At 41.2% G+C, this 22,786-nt stretch overlaps 2 protein-coding genes across 4 annotated transcripts; both read left to right on the forward strand.

The window, feature by feature from the left end:
- The first annotated feature begins 192 nt into the window (after positions 1 to 192).
- Positions 193 to 2,575, forward strand: LOC114448637 (gastrula zinc finger protein XlCGF28.1-like). 2 transcript variants are annotated; one of them, XM_028425725.1, is made up of 3 exons: positions 193 to 290; positions 654 to 703; positions 1,057 to 2,575. In XM_028425725.1, the coding sequence occupies exon 3, from the start codon at positions 1,065 to 1,067 to the stop codon at positions 2,283 to 2,285; it is 1,221 nt and encodes a 406-aa protein (XP_028281526.1). In that variant the 5' UTR covers positions 193 to 290; positions 654 to 703; positions 1,057 to 1,064; the 3' UTR covers positions 2,286 to 2,575. The 2 variants fall into 2 exon arrangements, with proteins under 2 accessions (XP_028281526.1, XP_028281524.1); XM_028425723.1 differs by having other exon boundaries at positions 214 to 497.
- A 17,468-nt stretch (positions 2,576 to 20,043) lies between these two features.
- LOC114448626 (gastrula zinc finger protein XlCGF57.1-like) lies at positions 20,044 to 22,723 on the forward strand. 2 transcript variants are annotated; one of them, XM_028425704.1, is made up of 3 exons: positions 20,044 to 20,264; positions 20,666 to 20,920; positions 21,129 to 22,723. In XM_028425704.1, exons 1-3 carry the CDS (start codon positions 20,126 to 20,128, stop codon positions 22,541 to 22,543), a joined length of 1,809 nt encoding a protein of 602 aa, XP_028281505.1. In that variant the 5' UTR covers positions 20,044 to 20,125; the 3' UTR covers positions 22,544 to 22,723. The 2 variants fall into 2 exon arrangements, with proteins under 2 accessions (XP_028281505.1, XP_028281506.1); XM_028425705.1 differs by lacking the exon at positions 20,044 to 20,264 and adding an exon at positions 20,271 to 20,575.
- Positions 22,724 to 22,786: the final 63 nt, after the last annotated feature.

Consider the following 22,786-nt stretch of genomic DNA (forward strand, 5'->3'; position numbering starts at 1 on the left):
AAAAGGTTCAGTCACTGTGGTGTGTTAAGTCATCACATGAGAAAACATACAGGTGAAACTGTACTTGTAAAAAATTAATTAATTGACTGATTGATAAAGATTTAGAAGTCTTCTTATTTTCAGCTTTTTATTAAAACCATGCCAATAGAATCCACAAGGTGGCGATAAAGTATCATAATGCTGCTTACCTACCGAAGAAGAAGAAAAAGAACACGAAGAAGAAGAAGAGAAAGGAAGACATTCACAAAAAAAGTCTAGCTGTACCGTGGTCTATATCGTGTATATCTATGGTAAATTAAAATAGTGCTGCTGTCGGAGTAACAATGTCTTTAGTTCTGCATTTGAGAGAGTTTACCGACCCGTGAACTGCTCGCGAAGAAGAAAAAACTCGCCCAGTACGAGGAGGGAGTCTGTTTTTCAGTACGGACCGCTGCTGCATGCTGTCTGGACATTGTAAAGTTGCACAGAATAGGTCAACATAAGAGAGCATTACTGATGTAAGAATCTTAATCAGGCCGGTTATACTTCCTACTTTTGTCCGATCCGAGCTCGCTGTCTCGCTCTGTCTGTATGTGTTTGAGGAAAATGATGTGTTTCTCTACACACCTTTATCTATAGGCTAAACATTTCCCTGTGTCCCTTTGTCCCTCCAGACATCCCACTGCCACAGAGGAGGCTGACCCGCGGCAGGCGAGGTTAACAGGTTAGAGCTGTCTGCTGAGACTTTTTACTTAACTTCATCACCACAGTAACTTAAGCTGCAAACTTAACCTGTTCAGGAGCACTGTATGTTTATAGTACTCACTAAAAAGGTGACTAAAGGTGCAGTAATCCGTTTTTAAAGATGTAAATCTCTCTTAAGTGCTACAGACTTTCAACTAAGATACAATGTAAAATCTGAAAACATCATATCACAGTGTAATTTACATTCTATAAACACAATTTCTCATTTAATTTAGCCAAAATCTTGTATACAATTCAGAGCCCTGCTAATGATATATTTACTCCAGTTACCATCTATATTACTGACAATTGATTTGCTGATCCTTCATCCAGACTTTCCAATGCAACATGCATGCAAAGAAGAGGAGGAGGAGGTGGAGGTGGCTGAACATCATCTCTGTAAGCAGGAGAGCCACTGTGGTCTGCACCAGGAGCCTCCACAGGTTAAAGAGGAAGAGGAAGAGCTCTGCAGCAGTCAAGAAGATGAACTCAAGCAGGAGGAAAGTGACCACAGTGAACCAGAGGTGAATAATGACGACTCTGAGAGCAGAAATCTGCACGAAAATGAGCATGTAGACTCAGAATCAACAAATAATGAAAAGCTGATGACGAATCAAAGAGACGATGTCGATAACTCTCCTGTGTCTGAGAGTCAGTGCAATGATAACGCCGGTAAAAAGTCTATAAAATGTGGCATTTGTGGAAAATCTTGTCAGTTTCCATACCAAATGAAAATACACATTAGATGCCATACAGGTGAAAAGCCATATTCTTGTAAAATTTGTGCAAAAAGTTTCAGTCAGAGTAGTCATTTAACCGAACACATGAGGACTCACACAGGTGAGAAGCCATATACGTGTAAAACATGTGGAAAAACATTCAGTCAAAGTGCTCATTTAAATGTCCACATGAGAACTCACACAGGTGAGAGGCCGCATTCTTGCAAAACATGTGGCAAATTATTCTGTTGGCATGCTGACCACATGAGAAACGAGACGGATTTAAAACCATATTTGTGTACAACATGTGGGAAAACATTCTGTCAAATGGGGGGTTTAAATGTCCACATGAGAACTCACACAGGAGAAAAGCCGTATTTGTGTAAAATGTGCGGGAAGACATTCTGTCAAACCGGCGGTTTAACGGTCCACATGAGGACTCACACAGGCGAAAAGCCGTATTCTTGCCAAACGTGTGGCAAAGCGTTCAGTCAAAAAAACAATCTAACCATCCACCTGAGGACTCACACAGGTGAGAAGCCATTTTCTTGTAAAACGTGCGGAAAAAGTTTCATTCAAAAAACATACTTAACCCTTCACATGAGAACTCACACAGGTGAGAAGCCGCATACTTGCAAAGCATGTGGAAAAAGTTTTGTTCAGAGTAGAGCTTTAACCATCCACATGAGAACTCACACAGGTGAGAAGCCGTTTTCTTGTAAAACATGTGGCAAAAGCTTCAGTCAAAAACATACTTTAACCAACCACGTGAAAACTCACACCAATAAAAAGCCCTTTATTGCAAAACATGCGGGAAAGGTTTCAGTTAAAGTGGGAGATTGACTGTAGCTGAAACGTCATGCAGGCTCGCAGCGGGCATGTCTGAGAATATCTAGGAATCCTACCTTTAAACAGTATGTAACTATACGACTTTGAATTATGGCAGATTCAGATTTAAGTTTTTTGACTGTGCTTCCTTGAGTGATCTTACTGTATGAGCTGTATAAGACTTGATAAAATCCACTTTTTTATTTTTTGTAGCTCTTATAATGCATTAATAAACCCAGATTTACATGCTGCCACTTACCCATAATCCCTGGTTGTCAAACTCCTCTGTGCTGTGATTTCTGTGTTCTCACTCACTATTGTCCATCTGCATTTTATTTATTTGTTTATTCATTTATTGGTGAATTATGGCTTTGTTACTAAAATGTAAATAAAGATGAAAATTGAATTAAATGTTTGAATACATTATTTCTGGTCAAATTTAGCTTTATTTTTTTAAGGTTTTAATTGAAGTCATTATGTATTGAAAGAGCTGAAATGTGTTTAGACATGTTTATGCACATCCAGAAGGTGGCGATATAGCGCTATAACTACCGCAATAAAACTCACGAAGAAGAAGAACTGACTACAGTTGTCCTTCCGTCCTATTTTTTAACCGGCTTGTCATGGGGATGCACAACGGGGGAAGGTGTGGTACACCCTGGACAGTTCGCCAGTCTGTTAAAGAGTTCTGTAAAGCCGCATGGTCGAAAAAATAAAGACGTTTGAAGGTCTAATATGCGAGTTTTCCAGCACAATCTGCTGTATGAGAGTTGGAGCCCTGCTGTAAAATTATACAGAATAGGTAAACCTGAAAAGCTTTAAATGTTAACACAAGACTGTGATTCTTTGCATGATTTGTTTTTAGTGGGTTCTACACAAAGTCCAATGTGTGCATGTTTTTATTTGTTTTAGTTTGTCTCCTCTTTAACAATTGAATGTGTTGCCATGTTAATATTTTTATCGAGACGCCCTATCTCTTCCATAATCATCACTATTTACATTTTTCTTGTGTCATCCAGACCTCCCTCAGCAACATGTCTGTAAGGAGGAGGCTGAGCTGCTGGTCTCTAACCAAGGGAGGAACTGCAGTCAGGTTCAGGAGGAAGCAGAGCCTCTACAGCTGGAAGAGGAAGAGGAGACAGAGGAGCTTGGACTGAAGCAGGGGACAGACACCTTTATAAGGACTTTTAACTATGGGAAAAAAATTAAACCATTTTCTGCATCTCTATACTGCGTCTCTATACACGTCTGCACCTTTTATCTAACAGGGATAATTTTGCCACCAGTTCGAAGAAAAAACTTCTTAGCTTTCTGACGGTGACACTCTTAAAACTGAGAACCAAAACCGTTTTGCCTGTAGAGCCAGCTGTTCAGGGAGAGTGCCGGTCTTTTCCTCATTCACAGCCCATATAAACGGTGAAGTGACTGGACCAGAGCAAACCTATTCTCTAACTCACATCTTTTACAGGATCAACATGAAATTGCACACATTTGTAGAGCAAACACTTGTGATACTCAGATGTTTTAATTTTTTTGTCTGAGTGTTTTGGTTTGGACACACCAAGCAGTTGTTCAGAGGGTGCAACACCCATTAAGATACATGGGATCTGCCCTGAGAGGAGTAACGAGGCTGACACACCTCTCTCTCCAAAATTAAGCTTAATTAGGCAGGCAGAACTGTTACCATGGTGACAGGCTGTCACACAGGAAGCATACAAAACAGCTATATTTGTAGTCTTTATCAGACTTTAAGCATTATATCTCTTATATTGATCATCCTTCGGCTACTTCTTTATCAAGTAGCTGAACATTATGCATGATATCTGCCATATTCATCGCTATGGAGATGTTTGCTACATGTCCACATCGCATGTACAGTGTTGTAGAGCAACATCGTGTGATTCTGACTGTGTCCATATTTTTTGTCTGAAGGCTTCGGTTTGGACAAAAACAGCAGGGGGGCTGGAGCCTTCCAGCTAGCTTTGGGTGAGAGACGGGGTATACCCTGTGAGGACACGACACAACCTGGATGGGAAACATTGGAAATGCATTAGGAGGGGGACAGACAGAGCTGCAGTTAGTGATTCTGACTGTGTCCATATTTTTTGTCTGAAGGCTTCGGTTTGGACAAAAACAGCAGTTGTTTAGAGGGTGTTTTTACATTGGAAATGCATTAGGAGGGGGACAGAGAGAGCTGCAGTTAGAGGCAGTTGAAAACATCTCAGGTTGCCATGGATGCAGGCAGGCAGGCAGGGCTGTTACCATGGTGCCATACCTTTGATGTTTGTGTCAGCCTGTCACCACGGCAAAGATCAAAGGTAGTAGTTCCTACTCAGGCCATTGTAGGAGTGAGAGCGCAGCTCAGAGCTTTAATTGTTCTACGACTCTGAGCAATAAAGGTGTTTGGTTACACAGATAGACACAGCAGTATATTTTGGGTAGTTCCGTGGAAACAAACCTGCCTGAAGTGCAAAGCAATAAGTGTCCTAAAGGAAAATCTCAAACCTGATTACTGGACTAAACGCGGAGAAGAGGCGGATCAGAGAGGAGGAACGAGAAACACAGCTGCAGAGGAGGCTAACATCTTAGCAACATATTTCTTCTTACAGTCAGATTCGTGGTGAGTACCAACAGTAGTGAGTGATCAGTGCAACTTCATCGTGTTTATTCAAAGAGATAGTCGTACACATTTACGCACATGCCGTGTGTGTGTGTGTGTCTGTGTCTGCACGTATTGGGGTGAACTCCATTCTGCATGAAAGAGAGACCAGAGAAGTGTAAACCCAGGGACTGTAGAGACGGTAGAGCTCTTGGTGACGTTAAATTGATGTTAGACTCAACTTAAAGAAAACGCTGATAGGAAGCTATTGTCTACTTAAAGTTACAGTAGATGGTTTTATTTGGCTAATGATCTGTTGTTTGCCATATCTGCGATGGACATAAGGAGAAGGGTTACAGACTGGGACTAGAAAAGGGCATTTCCTGAAGAAAATGCAAGTTTGATTCCTGCAGCTGAAGCATTGCTTTGAATGCTGATGTGAAGGATTGCTCTGAATTGCTGGAGAATCAGAGGAATTGCCTAGCAATGGCAATCAAACTAATTAAAAAATAGCCTGTGAATATACCATATGAAAGGTCTGAGGCTGGAATAAAACCATAAGCTTATAAGAAGCACAGGCTGTGTGATTTGAATGTGGAAAAGTAGTATACAGCTGAAGATGATCAATATGACAGATATAATGCTTAAAATCTGCTAAAGACTACAAATATGGCTGCAAATTGTATGCTTCTTGTGTGTCATCCTGTCACAATGGTAACAGCCCTGCCTGCCTGCCTGTATCAATGACAACCTGAATGTTTATCAACTGCCCCTAACTGCAGCTCTGTCTGTCCCCCTCCTAATGCATTTCCAATGTTTCCCATCCAGGGTGTGTCGTGTCCTAACAGGGTATACCCCGTCTCTCACCCAAAGCTAGCTGGAAGGCTCCAGCCCCCCTGCTGTTTTTGTTCAAACCGAAGCCTTCAGACAGAAAACAAGAAGAGAAGCACGAGATGAAAGAGTGCAAAGAAAGCGAGAAGCTCGATAAGAAAGAACACCAAGAACAAGAGAAGCGAGATAAGAAAGAGCGCCAAGAACGAGAGAAGCGCGAGAAGAAAGAGCGCCAAGAACGAGAGAAGCGCGAGAAGAAAGAGCGCCAAGAACGAGAGAAGCGCGAGAAGAAAGAGCGCCAAGAACGAGAGGAAAGAGAGAAGCGCGAGAGCAAAGAGCGCAATAAAAGAGAGAAGCCCGAGAAGAAAGGACAAACGGTGAAGCAGTTTATTGTGGAATCAGTTGGCTTGATCACTGGACTGAAAAAGGCAAACGGGACCGTCCTCACAAAAGAAAATGAAAATCTCAGAAAGGCTGATCACGATCATGTCTGCAACCAACTGGCCAAGAGCAAGGCCAAGGTTGAACAGTTGGAGGAGGAAGAGCTGGAATTAGAGCAAACACGGAAAAGTTTATACCAGTCTCTGACTCTGCAGCAAAAGGAGACTTTAGAGTTGAGGGTAAAGTATGAACAGCTCAAAAAACTAAATGAACACCTCAGAAAGGCTGCCAAAGAACATACCCAGTGTTCTTCCAAGTGTGAGGAGCTGGCCAACGAGTTCTGCACTCTGAGGAGTGACCTACAGAAGGCCAACAAGACTGTCCAGGAAAAAGACGATATGATAAATCAACTGCCAGAGGACAGGTCCTCCTTAGGAGATCAGCTAAAACGTGAGCAGGAAGCAAAAGAACCAGAGGAGCTCAAGCAATGTGACAGCAACCTGATTACTGAGAGCAAGGATCCCTGCAACCAACTGTCCAAGAGCAAGGCCAAGTACAGACCGTTGGACCCCAAACAGCTGGTAAACATCTTTATGCCAGCATGGAAAAAATCACAGGAACCACCAGAGAAAGAATGTGTTGCAGAGACACCATTGAAGATCAAGGCCAAGGATACACAGAAATCACAGGAACCACCAAAGAAAGAATGTGTTGCAGAGACACCATTGAAGATCAAGGCCAAGGATACACAGGAATCACAGGAACCACAGAAGAAAGAATGTGTTGCAGAGACACCATTGAAGATCAAGGCCAAGGATAAACAGGAATCACAAGAACCACCGAAGAAAGAATGTGTTGCAGAGACACCATTGAAGATCAAGGCCAAGGATACACAGGAATCACAGGAACCACCGAAGAAAGAATGTGTTGCAGAGACACCATTGAAGATCAAGGCCAAGGATAAACAGGAATCACAAGAACCACCGAAGAAAGAATGTGTTGCAGAGACACCAGAAAAGAGCAAGGGCAAGGTCACACATTCAGAGGACAGTGAGCTGGACAGCCTCTTTGCAAGGATCAAAGCAGACATCTGGGAGTACCATGACGAAGAGGAGTACCGGAAAAGCTGGTACTACCAGGTCTGCCAGGCCGAGCGAGAAAGTTCAAAACACCAGGACAGCCGGGATTACAAGGGCAGCCGGGACTATAAGGAGAGTGTAGACCACCAGGACAGCCGGGACTACAAGGAGAGTGCAGACCACCAGGACCGAAACAGCCTGGGCAACCCGAAGATTGGGGATAGTTGTGGAAAGGAGACAGGCAAAAGACAGAAAGGAAGTAAGAAGAAAAAGAAGAAAGCTAGAAGACACTGAAGTAGACCTAAGTCTCTGAATTTAACCTGTTTTTTTCTGACAATGTTCTGTTCTGTTCATTGTATGTCTGTCATGTCAATTTATAGCTTTTAGTTTACATTGTTCACCTTGGCTTTTACCACCTTTATGCATGTTTTATCTTGTTTACTGTAATTTATTATTTTACTTTGATTTTATTAATACATGACTGACTCCTGTCTACAGCACTTTGGTCAACGAAAGTTGTTTTTATAAATGTGCTTTATAAATAAACTTGACTTGACTTGACCTTTCTTACTTGACCTTATTTTATCTTATTTACACTGTTAAAAAGGCTGTATAAATTACATTAAAAAAAATGTCACAGTGACAGTAAGAGAAAATAGTATATCACTGTTAAAAACACATGGAATTACTCTAAATCAAAAAACAGTATATAACTTTGATTTTTATGGACAGTATATATCAAAAATGCACAACTTAATATAATATAAAAATATAATATTCATTGCCATAAGATTTTTTTTGTTACTTTTAAATTTACAGAACGAAACCATTCAAAAACATATCTTCATTTGTACAAAATGAGATGTTAAAATATGTTATGTGTTTGTGAAAAAAATACAAAAGTGTTATACTTACAGTGTAGTGTAATAGATTTCTTTTCCTGGAAACACTGTGACAATCATTTGAATATGCCAGGTTGCATTATGCTTGTGTAAGGCGTTTAATAGTTGCAGTAATTGTGTCAATGATTGTGTTAATGGGAGGTGCTTACAAAGGTGCACAAATGCAAAGTTATTGTTATTCACGAAGCAATCATCTATAAACTAGATGCTTGCTTAGTGAAGTTATCATCTTAAACACAACATCCAGCCCAGTCAGCCAGAATATCACAGGTTTTGACTGTGCTTCCTTGAGTGATCTTACTGTATGAGCTGTATAAGACTTGATAAAATCCACTTTTTTATTTTTTGTAGCTCTTATAATGCATTAATAAACCCAGATTTACATGCTGCCACTTACCCATAATCCCTGGTTGTCAAACTCCTCTGTGCTGTGATTTCTGTGTTCTCACTCACTATTGTCCATCTGTATTTTATTTATTTGTTTATTCATTTATTGGTGAATTATGGCTTTGTTACTAAAATGTAAATAAAGATGAAAATTGAATTAAATGTTTGAATACATTATTTCTGGTCAAATTTAGCTTTATTTTTTTAAGGTTTTAATTGAAGTCATTATGTATTGAAAGAGCTGAAATGTGTTTAGACATGTTTATGCACATCCAGAAGGTGGCGATATAGCGCTATAACTACCGCAATAAAACTCACGAAGAAGAAGAACTGACTACAGTTGTCCTTCCGTCCTATTTTTTAACCGGCTTGTCATGGGGATGCACAACGGGGGAAGGTGTGGTACACCCTGGACAGTTCGCCAGTCTGTTAAAGAGTTCTGTAAAGCCGCATGGTCGAAAAAATAAAGACGTTTGAAGGTCTAATATGCGAGTTTTCCAGCACAATCTGCTGTATGAGAGTTGGAGCCCTGCTGTAAAATTATACAGAATAGGTAAACCTGAAAAGCTTTAAATGTTAACACAAGACTGTGATTCTTTGCATGATTTGTTTTTAGTGGGTTCTACACAAAGTCCAATGTGTGCATGTTTTTATTTGTTTTAGTTTGTCTCCTCTTTAACAATTGAATGTGTTGCCATGTTAATATTTTATCGAGACGCCCTATCTCTTCCATAATCATCACTATTTACATTTTTCTTGTGTCATCCAGACCTCCCTCAGCAACATGTCTGTAAGGAGGAGGCTGAGCTGCTGGTCTCTAACCAAGGGAGGAACTGCAGTCAGGTTCAGGAGGAAGCAGAGCCTCTACAGCTGGAAGAGGAAGAGGAGACAGAGGAGCTTGGACTGAAGCAGGGGACAGACACCTTTATAAGGACTTTTAACTATGGGAAAAAAATTAAACCATTTTCTGCATCTCTATACTGCGTCTCTATACACGTCTGCACCTTTTATCTAACAGGGATAATTTTGCCACCAGTTCGAAGAAAAAACTTCTTAGCTTTCTGACGGTGACACTCTTAAAACTGAGAACCAAAACCGTTTTGCCTGTAGAGCCAGCTGTTCAGGGAGAGTGCCGGTCTTTTCCTCATTCACAGCCCATATAAACGGTGAAGTGACTGGACCAGAGCAAACCTATTCTCTAACTCGCCACCATTTCCACATCTTTTACAGGATCAACATGAAATTGCACACATTTGTAGAGCAAACACTTGTGATACTCAGGTGTTTTAATTTTTTTGTCTGAGTGTTTTGGTTTGGACACACCAAGCAGTTGTTCAGAGGGTGCAACACCCATTAAGATACATGGGATCTGCCCTGAGAGGAGTAACGAGGCTGACACACCTCTCTCTCCAAAATTAAGCTTAATTAGGCAGGCAGAACTGTTACCATAGTGAAAGCTGTCACACAAGAAGCATACAAAACAGCTATATTTGTAGTCTTTATCAGACTTTCAGCATTATATCTCTCATATTGATCATCCTTCGGCTACTTCTTTATCAAGTAGCTGAACATTATGCATGATATCTGCCATATTCATCGCTATGGAGATGTTTGCTACATGTCCACATCGCATGTACAGTGTTGTAGAGCAACATCGTGTGATTCTGACTGTGTCCATATTTTTTGTCTGAAGGCTTCGGTTTGGACAAAAACAGCAGGGGGGCTGGAGCCTTCCAGCTAGCTTTGGGTGAGAGACGGGGTATACCCTGTGAGGACACGACACAACCTGGATGGGAAACATTGGAAATGCATTAGGAGGGGGACAGACAGAGCTGCAGTTAGTGATTCTGACTGTATCCATATTTTTTGTCTGAAGGCTTCGGTTTGGACAAAAACAGCAGTTGTTTAGAGGGTGTTTTTACATTGGAAATGCATTAGGAGGGGGACAGAGAGCTGCAGTTAGAGGCAGTTGAAAACATCTCAGGTTGCCATGGATGCAGGCAGGCAGGCAGGGCTGTTACCATGGTGCCATACCTTTGATGTTTGTGTCAGCCTGTCACCACGGCAAAGATCAAAGGTAGTAGTTCCTACTCAGGCCATTGTAGGAGTGAGAGCGCAGCTCAGAGCTTTAATTGTTCTACGACTCTGAGCAATAAAGGTGTTTGGTTACACAGATAGACACAGCAGTATATTTTGGGTAGTTCCGTGGAAACAAACCTGCCTGAAGTGCAAAGCAATAAGTGTCCTAAAGGAAAATCTCAAACCTGATTACTGGACTAAACGCGGAGAAGAGGCGGATCAGAGAGGAGGAACGAGAAACACAGCTGCAGAGGAGGCTAACATCTTAGCAACATATTTCTTCTTACAGTCAGATTCGTGGTGAGTACCAACAGTAGTAAGGGATAAGTGCAACTTCATCATGTTTATTCAAAGAGATAGTCGTACACATGTACGCACATGCCGTGTGTGTGTCTGTGTCTGCACGTATTGGGGTGAACTCCATTCTGCATGAAAGAGAGACCAGAGAAGTGTAAACCCAGGGACTGTAGAGACGGTAGAGCTCTTGGTGACGTTAAATTGATGTTAGACTCAACTTAAAGAAAACGCTGATAGGAAGCTATTGTCTACTTAAAGTTACAGTAGATGGTTTTATTTGGCTAATGATCTGTTGTTTGCCATATCTGCGATGGACATAAAGAGAAGGGTTACAGGCTGGGACTAGAAAAGGACATTTCCTGAAGAAAATGCAAGTTTGATTCCTGCAGCTGAAGCATTGCTTTGAATGCTGATGTGAAGGATTGCTCTGAATTGCTGGAGAATCAGAGGAATTGCCTAGCAATGGCAATCAAACTAATTAAAAATAGCCTGTGAATATACCATATGAAAGGTCTGAGGCTGGAATAAAACCATAAGCTTATAAGAAGCACAGGCTGTGTGATTTGAATGTGGAAAGGTAGTATACAGCTGAAGATGATCAATATGACAGATATAATGCTTAAAATCTGATAAAGACTACAAATATGGCTGCAAATGTATGCTTCTTGTGTGTCATCCTGTCACAATGGTAACAGCCCTGCCTGCCTGCCTGTATCAATGACAACCTGAATTATCAACTGCCCCTAACTGCAGCTCTGTCTGTCCCCCTCCTAATGCATTTCCAATGTTTCCCATCCAGGGTGTGTCGTGTCCTCACAGGGTATACCCCGTCTCTCACCCAAAGCTAACTGGAAGGCTGTTTTTGTTCAAACCGAAGCCTTCAGACAGAAAACAAGAAGAGAAGCACGAGATGAAAGAGTGCAAAGAAAGCGAGAAGCTCGATAAGAAAGAACACCAAGAACAAGAGAAGCGAGATAAGAAAGAGCGCCAAGAACGAGAGAAGCGCGAGAAGAAAGAGCGCCAAGAACGAGAGAAGCGCGAGAAGAAAGAGCGCCAAGAACGAGAGAAGCGCGAGAAGAAAGAGCGCCAAGAACGAGAGAAGCGCGAGAAGAAAGAGCGCCAAGAACGAGAGGAAAGAGAGAAGCGTGAGAGCAAAGAGCGCAATAAAAGAGAGAAGCCCGAGAAGAAAGGACAAACGGTGAAGCAGTTTATTGTGGAATCAGTTGGCTTGATCACTGGACTGAAAAAGGCAAACGGGACCGTCCTCACAAAAGAAAATGAAAATCTCAGAAAGGCTGATCACGATCATGTCCGCAACCAACTGGCCAAGAGCAAGGCCAAGGTCGAACAGTTGGAGGAGGAAGAGCTGGAATTAGAGCAAACACGGAAAAGTTTATACCAGTCTCTGACTCTGCAGCAAAAGGAGACTTTAGAGTTGAGGGTAAAGTATGAACAGCTCAAAAAACTAAATGAACACCTCAGAAAGGCTGCCAAAGAACATACCCAGTGTTCTTCCAAGTGTGAGGAGCTGGCCAACGAGTTCTGCACTCTGAGGAGTGACCTACAGAAGGCCAACAAGACTGTCCAGGAAAAAGACGATATGATAAATCAACTGCCAGAGGACAGGTCCTCCTTAGGAGATCAGCTAAAATGTGAGCAGGAAGCAAAAGAACCAGAGGAGCTCAAGCAATGTGACAGCAACCTGATTACTGAGAGCAAGGATCCCTGCAACCAACTGTCCAAGAGCAAGGCCAAGTACAGACCGTTGGACCCCAAACAGCTGGTAAACATCTTTATGCCAGCATGGAAAAAATCACAGGAACCACCGGAGAAAGAATGTGTTGCAGAGACACCATTGAAGATCAAGGCCAAGGATACACAGAAATCACAGGAACCACCAAAGAAAGAATGTGTTGCAGAGACACCATTGAAGATCAAGGCCAAGGATACACAGGAATCACAGGAACCACAGAAGAAAGAATGTGTTGCAGAGACACCATTGAAGATCAAGGCCAAGGATAAACAGGAATCACAAGAACCACCGAAGAAAGAATGTGTTGCAGAGACACCATTGAAGATCAAGGCCAAGGATACACAGGAATCACAGGAACCACCGAAGAAAGAATGTGTTGCAGAGACACCATTGAAGATCAAGGCCAAGGATAAACAGGAATCACAAGAACCACCGAAGAAAGAATGTGTTGCAGAGACACCAGAAAAGAGCAAGGGCAAGGTCACACATTCAGAGGACAGTGAGCTGGACAGCCTCTTTGCAAGGATCAAAGCAGACATCTGGGAGTACCATGACGAAGAGGAGTACCGGAAAAGCTGGTACTACCAGGTCTGCCAGGCCGAGCGAGAAAGTTCAAAACACCAGGACAGCCGGGATTACAAGGGCAGCCGGGACTATAAGGAGAGTGTAGACCACCAGGACAGCCAGGACTACAAGGAGAGTGCAGACCACCAGGACCGAAACAGCCTGGGCAACCCGAAGATTGGGGATAGTTGTGGAAAGGAGACAGGCAAAAGACAGAAAGGAAGTAAGAAGAAAAAGAAGAAAGCTAGAAGACACTGAAGTAGACCTAAGTCTCTGAATTTAACCTGTTTTTTTCTGACAATGTTCTGTTCTGTTCATTGTATGTCTGTCATGTCAATTTATAGCTTTTAGTTTACATTGTTCACCTTGGCTTTTACCACCTTTATGCATGTTTTATCTTGTTTACTGTAATTTATTATTTTACTTTGATTTTATTAATACATGACTGACTCCTGTCTACAGCACTTTGGTCAACGAAAGTTGTTTTTATAAATGTGCTTTATAAATAAACTTGACTTGACTTGACCTTTCTTACTTGACCTTATTTTATCTTATTTACACTGTTAAAAAAGCTGTATAAATTACATTAAAAAAAATGTCACAGTGACAGTAAGAGAAAATAGTATATCACTGTTAAAAACACATGGAATTACTCTAAATCAAAAAACAGTATATAACTTTGATTTTTATGGACAGTATATATCAAAAATGCACAACTTAATATAATATAAAAATATAATATTCATTGCCGTAAGATTTTGTTTGTTACTTTTAAATTTACAGAACGAAACCATTCAAAAACATATCTTCATTTGTACAAAATGAGATGTTAAAATATGTTATGTGTTTGTGAAAAAAATACAAAAGTGTTATACTTACAGTGTAGTGTAATAGATTTCTTTTCCTGGAAACACTGTGACAATCATTTGAATATGCCAGGTTGCATTATGCTTGTGTAAGGCGTTTAATAGTTGCAGTAATTGTGTCAATGATTGTGTTAATGGGAGGTGCTTACAAAGGTGCACAAATGCAAAGTTATTGTTATTCACGAAGCAATCATCTATAAACTAGATGCTTGCTTAGTGAAGTTATCATCTTAAACACAACATCCAGCCCAGTCAGCCAGAATATCACAGGTTTTGACTGTGCTTCCTTGAGTGATCTTACTGTATGAGCTGTATAAGACTTGATAAAATCCACTTTTTTATTTTTTGTAGCTCTTATAATGCATTAATAAACCCAGATTTACATGCTGCCACTTACCCATAATCCCTGGTTGTCAAACTCCTCTGTGCTGTGATTTCTGTGTTCTCACTCACTATTGTCCATCTGTATTTTATTTATTTGTTTATTCATTTATTGGTGAATTATGGCTTTGTTACTAAAATGTAAATAAAGATGAAAATTGAATTAAATGTTTGAATACATTATTTCTGGTCAAATTTAGCTTTATTTTTTTAAGGTTTTAATTGAAGTCATTATGTATTGAAAGAGCTGAAATGTGTTTAGACATGTTTATGCACATCCAGAAGGTGGCGATATAGCGCTATAACTACCGCAATAAAACTCACGAAGAAGAAGAACTGAATACTGTTTACGAAAGTGCGTGCAGTTGTCCTTCCGTCCTATTTTTTAACCGGCTTGTCATGGAGATGCACAACGGGGGAAGGTGTGGTACACCCTGGACAGTTCGCCAGTCTGTTAAAGAGTTCTGTAAAGCCGCATGGTCGAAAAAATAAAGACGTTTGAAGGTCTAATATGCGAGTTTTCCAGCACAATCTGCTGTATGAGAGTTGGAGCCCTGCTGTAAAATTATACAGAATAGGTAAACCTGAAAAGCTTTAAATGTTAACACAAGACTGTGATTCTTTGCATGATTTGTTTTTAGTGGGTTCTACACAAAGTCCAATGTGTGCATGTTTTTATTTGTTTTAGTTTGTCTCCTCTTTAACAATTGAATGTGTTGCCATGTTAATATTTTTATCGAGACGCCCTATCTCTTCCATAATCATCACTATTTACATTTTTCTTGTGTCATCCAGACCTCCCTCAGCAACATGTCTGTAAGGAGGAGGCTGAGCTGCTGGTCTCTAACCAAGGGAGGAACTGCAGTCAGGTTCAGGAGGAAGCAGAGCCTCTACAGCTGGAAGAGGAAGAGGAGACAGAGGAGCTTGGACTGAAGCAGGGGACAGACACCTTTATAAGGACTTTTAACTATGGGGAAAAAAATTAAACCATTTTCTGCATCTCTATACTGCGTCTCTATACACGTCTGCACCTTTTATCTAACAGGGATAATTTTGCCACCAGTTCGAAGAAAAAACTTCTTAGATTTCTGACGGTGACACTCTTAAAACTGAGAACCAAAACCGTTTTGCCTGCTGCCAGCTGTTCAGGGAGAGTGCCGGTCTTTTCCTCATTCACAGCCCATATAAACTGTGAAGTGACTGGACCAGAGCAAACCTATTCTCTAACTCGCCACCATTTCCACATCTTTTACAGGATCAACATGAAATTGCACACATTTGTAGAGCAAACACTTGTGATACTCAGGTGTTTTAATTTTTTTGTCTGAGTGTTTTGGTTTGGACACACCAAGCAGTTGTTCAGAGGGTGCAACACCCATTAAGATACATGGGATCTGCCCTGAGAGGAGTAACGAGGCTGACACACCTCTCTCTCCAAAATTAAGCTTAATTAGGCAGGCAGAACTGTTACCATGGTGAAAGCTGTCACACAAGAAGCATACAAAACAGCTATATTTGTAGTCTTTATCAGACTTTCAGCATTATATCTCTCATATTGATCATCCTTCGGCTACTTCTTTATCAAGTAGCTGAACATTATGCATGATATCTGCCATATTCATCGCTATGGAGATGTTTGCTACATGTCCACATCGCATGTACAGTGTTGTAGAGCAACATCGTGTGATTCTGACTGTGTCCATATTTTTTGTCTGAAGGCTTCGGTTTGGACAAAAACAGCAGGGGGGCTGGAGCCTTCCAGCTAGCTTTGGGTGAGAGACGGGGTATACCCTGTGAGGACACGACACAACCTGGATGGGAAACATTGGAAATGCATTAGGAGGGGGACAGACAGAGCTGCAGTTAGTGATTGTGACTGTGTCCATATTTTTTGTCTGAAGGCTTCGGTTTGGACAAAAACAGCAGTTGTTTAGAGGGTGTTTTTACATTGGAAATGCATTAGGAGGGGGACAGAGAGAGCTGCAGTTAGAGGCAGTTGAAAACATCTCAGGTTGCCATGGATGCAGGCAGGCAGGCAGGGCTGTTACCATGGTGCCATACCTTTGATGTTTGTGTCAGCCTGTCACCACGGCAAAGATCAAAGGTAGTAGTTCCTACTCAGGCCATTGTAGGAGTGAGAGCGCAGCTCAGAGCTTTAATTGTTCTACGACTCTGAGCAATAAAGGTGTTTGGTTACACAGATAGACACAGCAGTATATTTTGGGTAGTTCCGTGGAAACAAACCTGCCTGAAGTGCAAAGCAATAAGTGTCCTAAAGGAAAATCTCAAACCTGATTACTGGACTAAACGCGGAGAAGAGGCGGATCAGAGAGGAGGAACGAGAAACACAGCTGCAGAGGAGGCTAACATCTTAGCAACATATTTCTTCTTACAGTCAGATTCGTGGTGAGTACCAACAGTAGTGAGTGATAAGTGCAACTTCATCGTGTTTATTCAAAGAGATAGTCGTACACATTTACGCACATGCCGTGTGTGTGTGTGTGTCTGTGTCTGCACGTATTGGTGTGAACTCCATTCTGCATGAAAGAGAGACCAGAGAAGTGTAAACCCAGGGACTGTAGAGACGGTAGAGCTCTTGGTGACGTTAAATTGATGTTAGACTCAACTTAAAGAAAACGCTGATAGGAAGCTATTGTCTACTTAAAGTTACAGTAGATGGTTTTATTTGGCTAATGATCTGTTGTTTGCCATATCTGCGATGGACATAAGGAGAAGGGTTACAGGCTGGGACTAGAAAAGGGCATTTCCTGAAGAAAATGCAAGTTTGATTCCCGCAGCTGAAGCATTGCTTTGAATGCTGATGTGAAGGATTGCTCTGAATTGATGCAGCCCTGCCTGCCTGCCTGTATCAATGACAACCTGAATTATCAACTGCCCCTAACTGCAGCTCTGTCTGTCCCCCTCCTAATGCATTTCCAATGTTTCCCATCCAGGGTGTGTCGTGTCCTAACAGGGTATACCCCGTCTCTCACCCAAAGCTAGCTGGAAGGCTCCAGCCCCCCTGCTGTTTTTGTTCAAACCGAAGCCTTCAGACAGAAAACAAGAAGAGAAGCACGAGATGAAAGAGTGCAAAGAAAGCGAGAAGCTCGATAAGAAAGAACACCAAGAACAAGAGAAGCGAGATAAGAAAGAGCGCCAAGAACGAGAGAAGCGCGAGAAGAAAGAGCGCCAAGAACGAGAGAAGCGCGAGAAGAAAGAGCGCCAAGAACGAGAGGAAAGAGAGAAGCGTGAGAGCAAAGAGCGCAATAAAAGAGAGAAGCCCGAGAAGAAAGGACAAACGGTGAAGCAGTTTATTGTGGAATCAGTTGGCTTGATCACTGGACTGAAAAAGGCAAACGGGACCGTCCTCACAAAAGAAAATGAAAATCTCAGAAAGGCTGATCACGATCATGTCCGCAACCAACTGGCCAAGAGCAAGGCCAAGGTCGAACAGTTGGAGGAGGAAGAGCTGGAATTAGAGCAAACACGGAAAAGTTTATACCAGTCTCTGACTCAGCAGCAAAAGGAGACTTTAGAGTTGAGGGTAAAGTATGAACAGCTCAAAAAACTAAATGAAAACCTCAGAAAGGCTGCCAAAGAACATACCCAGTGTTCTTCCAAGTGTGAGGAGCTGGCCAACGAGTTCTGCACTCTGAGGAGTGACCTACAGAAGGCCAACAAGACTGTCCAGGAAAAAGACGGTATGATAAATCAACTGTCAGAGGACAGGTCCTCCTTAGGAGATCAGCTAAAACGTGAGCAGGAAGCAAAAGAACCAGAGGAGCTCAAGCAATGTGACAGCAACCTGATTACTGAGAGCAAGGATCCCTGCAACCAACTGTCCAAGAGCAAGATTAAGGCCAAGGAGAGTGCAGACCACCAGGACCGAAACAGCCTGGGCAACCCGAAGATTGGGGATAGTTGTGGAAAGGAGACAGGCAAAAGACAGAAAGGAAGTAAGAAGAAAAAGAAGAAAGCTAGAAGACACTGAAGTAGACCTAAGTCTCTGAATTTAACCTGTTTTTTTTCTGACAATGTTCTGTTCTGTTCATTGTATGTCTGTCATGTCAATTTATAGCTTTTAGTTTACATTGTTCACCTTGGCTTTTACCACCTTTATGCATGTTTTATCTTGTTTACTGTAATTTATTATTTTACTTTGATTTTATTAATACATGACTGACTCCTGTCTACAGCACTTTGGTCAACGAAAGTTGTTTTTATAAATGTGCTTTATAAATAAACTTGACTTGACTTGACCTTTCTTACTTGACCTTATTTTATCTTATTTACACTGTTAAAAAAGCTGTATAAATTACATTAAAAAAATGTCACAGTGACAGTAAGAGAAAATAGTATATCACTGTTAAAAACACATGGAATTACTCTAAATCAAAAAACAGTATATAACTTTGATTTTTATGGACAGTATATATCAAAAATGCACAACTTAATATAATATAAAAATATAATATTCATTGCCGTAAGATTTTTTTTGTTACTTTTAAATTTACAGAACGAAACCATTCAAAAACATATCTTCATTTGTACAAAATGAGATGTTAAAATATGTTATGTGTTTGTGAAAAAAATACAAAAGTGTTATACTTACAGTGTAGTGTAATAGATTTCTTTTCCTGGAAACACTGTGACAATCATTTGAATATGCCAGGTTGCATTATGCTTGTGTAAGGCGTTTAATAGTTGCAGTAATTGTGTCAATGATTGTGTTAATGGGAGGTGCTTACAAAGGTGCACAAATGCAAAGTTATTGTTATTCACGAAGCAATCATCTATAAACTAGATGCTTGCTTAGTGAAGTTATCATCTTAAACACAACATCCAGCCCAGTCAGCCAGAATATCACAGGTAAGTATGGAAACATTTAGTGCTATTGTTTTTAAGTTTTTAAAGTGTTTTTCCCAGACCCACCCACATAGGTCTGTAACCACATATAAACCATGTTTCCCCACCAAACAGTTAGAACTGATGAAGCTGCTTGGATGAGCAGTGAAACGTCTTCAAGAAAACTCTACAAGTCCAGACGCCTTGCTTCAATCTTCTCTACAACTGTAACAAGATTTACATGATGGTTGGTAACTTTAAGGTAAACTGCCATAAACAGGTTTACAGTACATTTTTATTATTCACTGTCATATTGTCTGCCTGTTACCTTTCCACATTAAAATCATACAGCCTCATACATGATTATAAGCTTAAGATATTATTCCAGCCACAGACCTTTCATATTTCCAGGCTATTCTTTATGGCTTCATACTGGTCTTGTCTTCAGCAGTTTCTCTTTCATATCTTCCTAATGTTCAAAGGTTTTCTACTTTTCAAAATAAAAGAGCTGCATCCTTGCAGATTGGTCAACATGTTTCAGCAAATTAAATTCAGATTGCAGATTCTCCAGCAATTCAGAGCAATCCTTCACATCAGCATTCAAAGCTATGCTTAAGCTGCAGCAATCTAACTTGCATTTTCTTCAGGAAATGCTTTTCTAGTTGTTGTTATTATTATTATTATTTTGTTGTTGTATAAATACAGATATTGATCGGGACGTGTGACGTAGGCTATGTAATTTACGCTTCCAGTCAGAAGGTGGCGATAACGCACCAAAAACTGGGCGCCACAACAGTCAAGAAGAAGCTCCCAAAGAAAAGAAGAAGAATTTATGGCCGCGTTGTAGCGGAAACGGTTTGTGTTGTCGTGTTGGTGTTGTTGTAGTAAAAAATGTCGACAGCTGAGTATTTGACAGAGCTCAACAACGAGCGGCTAACAGCAGCTGGAGATGTTCGTAACGAGGAAGAGACCCGTCCGTGCAGACTGCTGGATCTGTTCCCCGAACCGGAAATAAAGCCACACAGGCTCGGTAAGTAGCCCATGAACTATACTGGGATTTATAAACTAACGATGATGGCGTTTGTGTCAGAGTTATGGTTCACATTTCGTTTCACGGTAGGCTGACCTGAATGCATCTTTTTGTAAACAGTAAATCCTTAGTATTAGACCGACACAGGGACATTGACTGTGTGGTGTTTTGTTGCTTTGTTGACGCCTGTTTCTATTTACCTTAGTCTAAACGCCGTTATTCAGTGACTAATTTAACACAGAGCCAGCACCACCGGTAAACAAACGTCATGTCAGAAGGTGGAGTCACTCAGATGGCTGCTCGGATATTTTGTCAAGCTTCCCTCCTTGAAATTTAACACACATTTTGCTGAATCTATTCTAAATATAACCTTTTTTTCTTGTGCTTTTTTGTCCCCTCAGACCTTCCACAGCGACACCTCTGTAAGGAGGAGGAGGAGGAGGAGGATGAACAGCAGCTCTGTGAACAGGAAGCAGAGCCTCCTCAGATTAAAGAGGAAGAGGAGGAACTCTTCATCAGCCCGGAGACAGAGCAGCTTGTTCTGAAGCAAGAATTAAACATCTGTGTGGTGACTTTCCAGGAAAGTGAGGAGAATAAACCAGAACTAAACAGTGACCAGCTCCTCTCTGACTACACTTCTAGCCCAGAGAGCAGAGGTCAGTTTCTCCCTTGAAATGTATTTTTATTTTCACGCAACTTAACTGACAACAGCAACAATGAGTTCCACCTGCTATGTTTTGTAAACCTAACTTTATTAACACAGGCACTGGCACATGCAAATATTTAGGAGTATGTTCACACTTGACCTTTAGAGCTCTGCTAATGATTTAAGTATGTATATTTGTTTCTTGTCTCTTCATCCAGACCTCCCAGTGCAACATGTCTATAAGGAGGAGGAGGATGAGGAGGAGCATCAGCTCTTTAAGCAGGAGAGCAGCTACAGCGAGGAGGAAACAGAGCCTCTTCAGTTCAAAGAGGAAGAAGATGAATTCTGCATCAGTCAGGGAGGAGTACAGCATGAACTGAAGCAGGAGATGGACATCTTTATGGTGACTCCTGTTTATGAGGGTAGTGACCATAGTGAACCAGAATCTAACAGAAACCAGTTTCTGTCCTACAACTCTGTGAGAGAGCTGGAAGAAAACGCACACATAGACCTAGAATCATCTAGAAATGCAGAGCTGTCAGAGAAGAGCTGTCACAGTGACGACGCAGATGCCTCTCCCGTGTCAGAGAGTCAATTTAATACTGACGCTGGTAAAAAGTCTCTAAAATGTGACATTTGTGGAAAATGTTTTCAGTATCCATATCAAATTAATGTACACCTTAGATGCCACACAGGCGAGAAGCCATATTCTTGCAAGACGTGTGGAAAAAGTTTCAGTCGTAATGACAATTTAAACCTCCACATGAGAACTCACACCGGGGAGAGGTCGTATTCTTGCAAAGTATGTGGGAAAAGTTTTGGTTATAATCATAGCTTAATTTACCACATGAGAACACACACGGGCGAAAAGCCATATTTGTGTAAAACATGTGGGAAAACATTCAGTCAGAGTCGACATTTAATGGATCACGTGAGAACACACACGGGTGAGAAGCCGTTTTCTTGTAAAATATGTGAGAAAAGTTTCAGTCGAAGCGACGACCTAACCGTCCACTTAAGAACTCACACTGGTGAGAAGCCGTACACGTGTAAAACATGTGGAAAAACATTCAGTCAGAGTAGTAATTTAATCGTGCACATGAGAACTCACACGGGCGAGAAGCCCTTTTCTTGCGAAATATGTGGGAAATGTTTCAGTCAGAGCAGCAATTTAATCGATCATCTGAGAACGCACACAGGTGAGAAGCCGCATTCTTGCCAAACGTGTGGTAAAAGTTTCTGTCGAAGTGACGAGTTAACAGTGCACATGAGGACTCACACAGGTGAGAAGCCGTATCTGTGTAAAACCTGTGGGAAGACGTTCATTCAAAGCAGCAATTTAATGTACCACATACGAACTCACACGGGGGAGAAGCCGTTTTCTTGCGAAATATGTGGAAAGAGTTTCACTCGAAATAATAGTTTAACTGATCACATGAGAACCCACACGGGCGAGAAGCCGTTTTCTTGTGAAATTTGTGGGAATCGTTTTGGACAAAAAAAATATTTAAGCATCCACAAGAGAACTCACACAGGTGAGAAGCTGTTTTCTTGCAAAACATGTGGGAAAAGATTTGGACACAGTAGTAGTTTAATGTACCACATAAAAACCCACCATGCTGAGAAGTCATAATGTTGTTGAGAATAAAAGGTGTTGATTGTCTTTATTATTACAGTTCTGTGACTGCAGACAGTAGGGCAGTGGTATTGCTTGCAGTTGTTGCTGGTAGTGAAACATTTTCTGTACATTACTGTTGTAATCACTGTTAATAATAAACCTGTTAATAAACCAAATCTCGCTGAAGCTTCAGGACACTGATCAATGAACAATCATTTGTAATGTCGTGTGGCTGTGTATGTAAATAATACAGAATGA

This window comes from Parambassis ranga, chromosome 16 (genome assembly GCF_900634625.1).
Source record: "Parambassis ranga chromosome 16, fParRan2.1, whole genome shotgun sequence".
NCBI lineage: Eukaryota > Metazoa > Chordata > Actinopteri > Ambassidae > Parambassis > Parambassis ranga.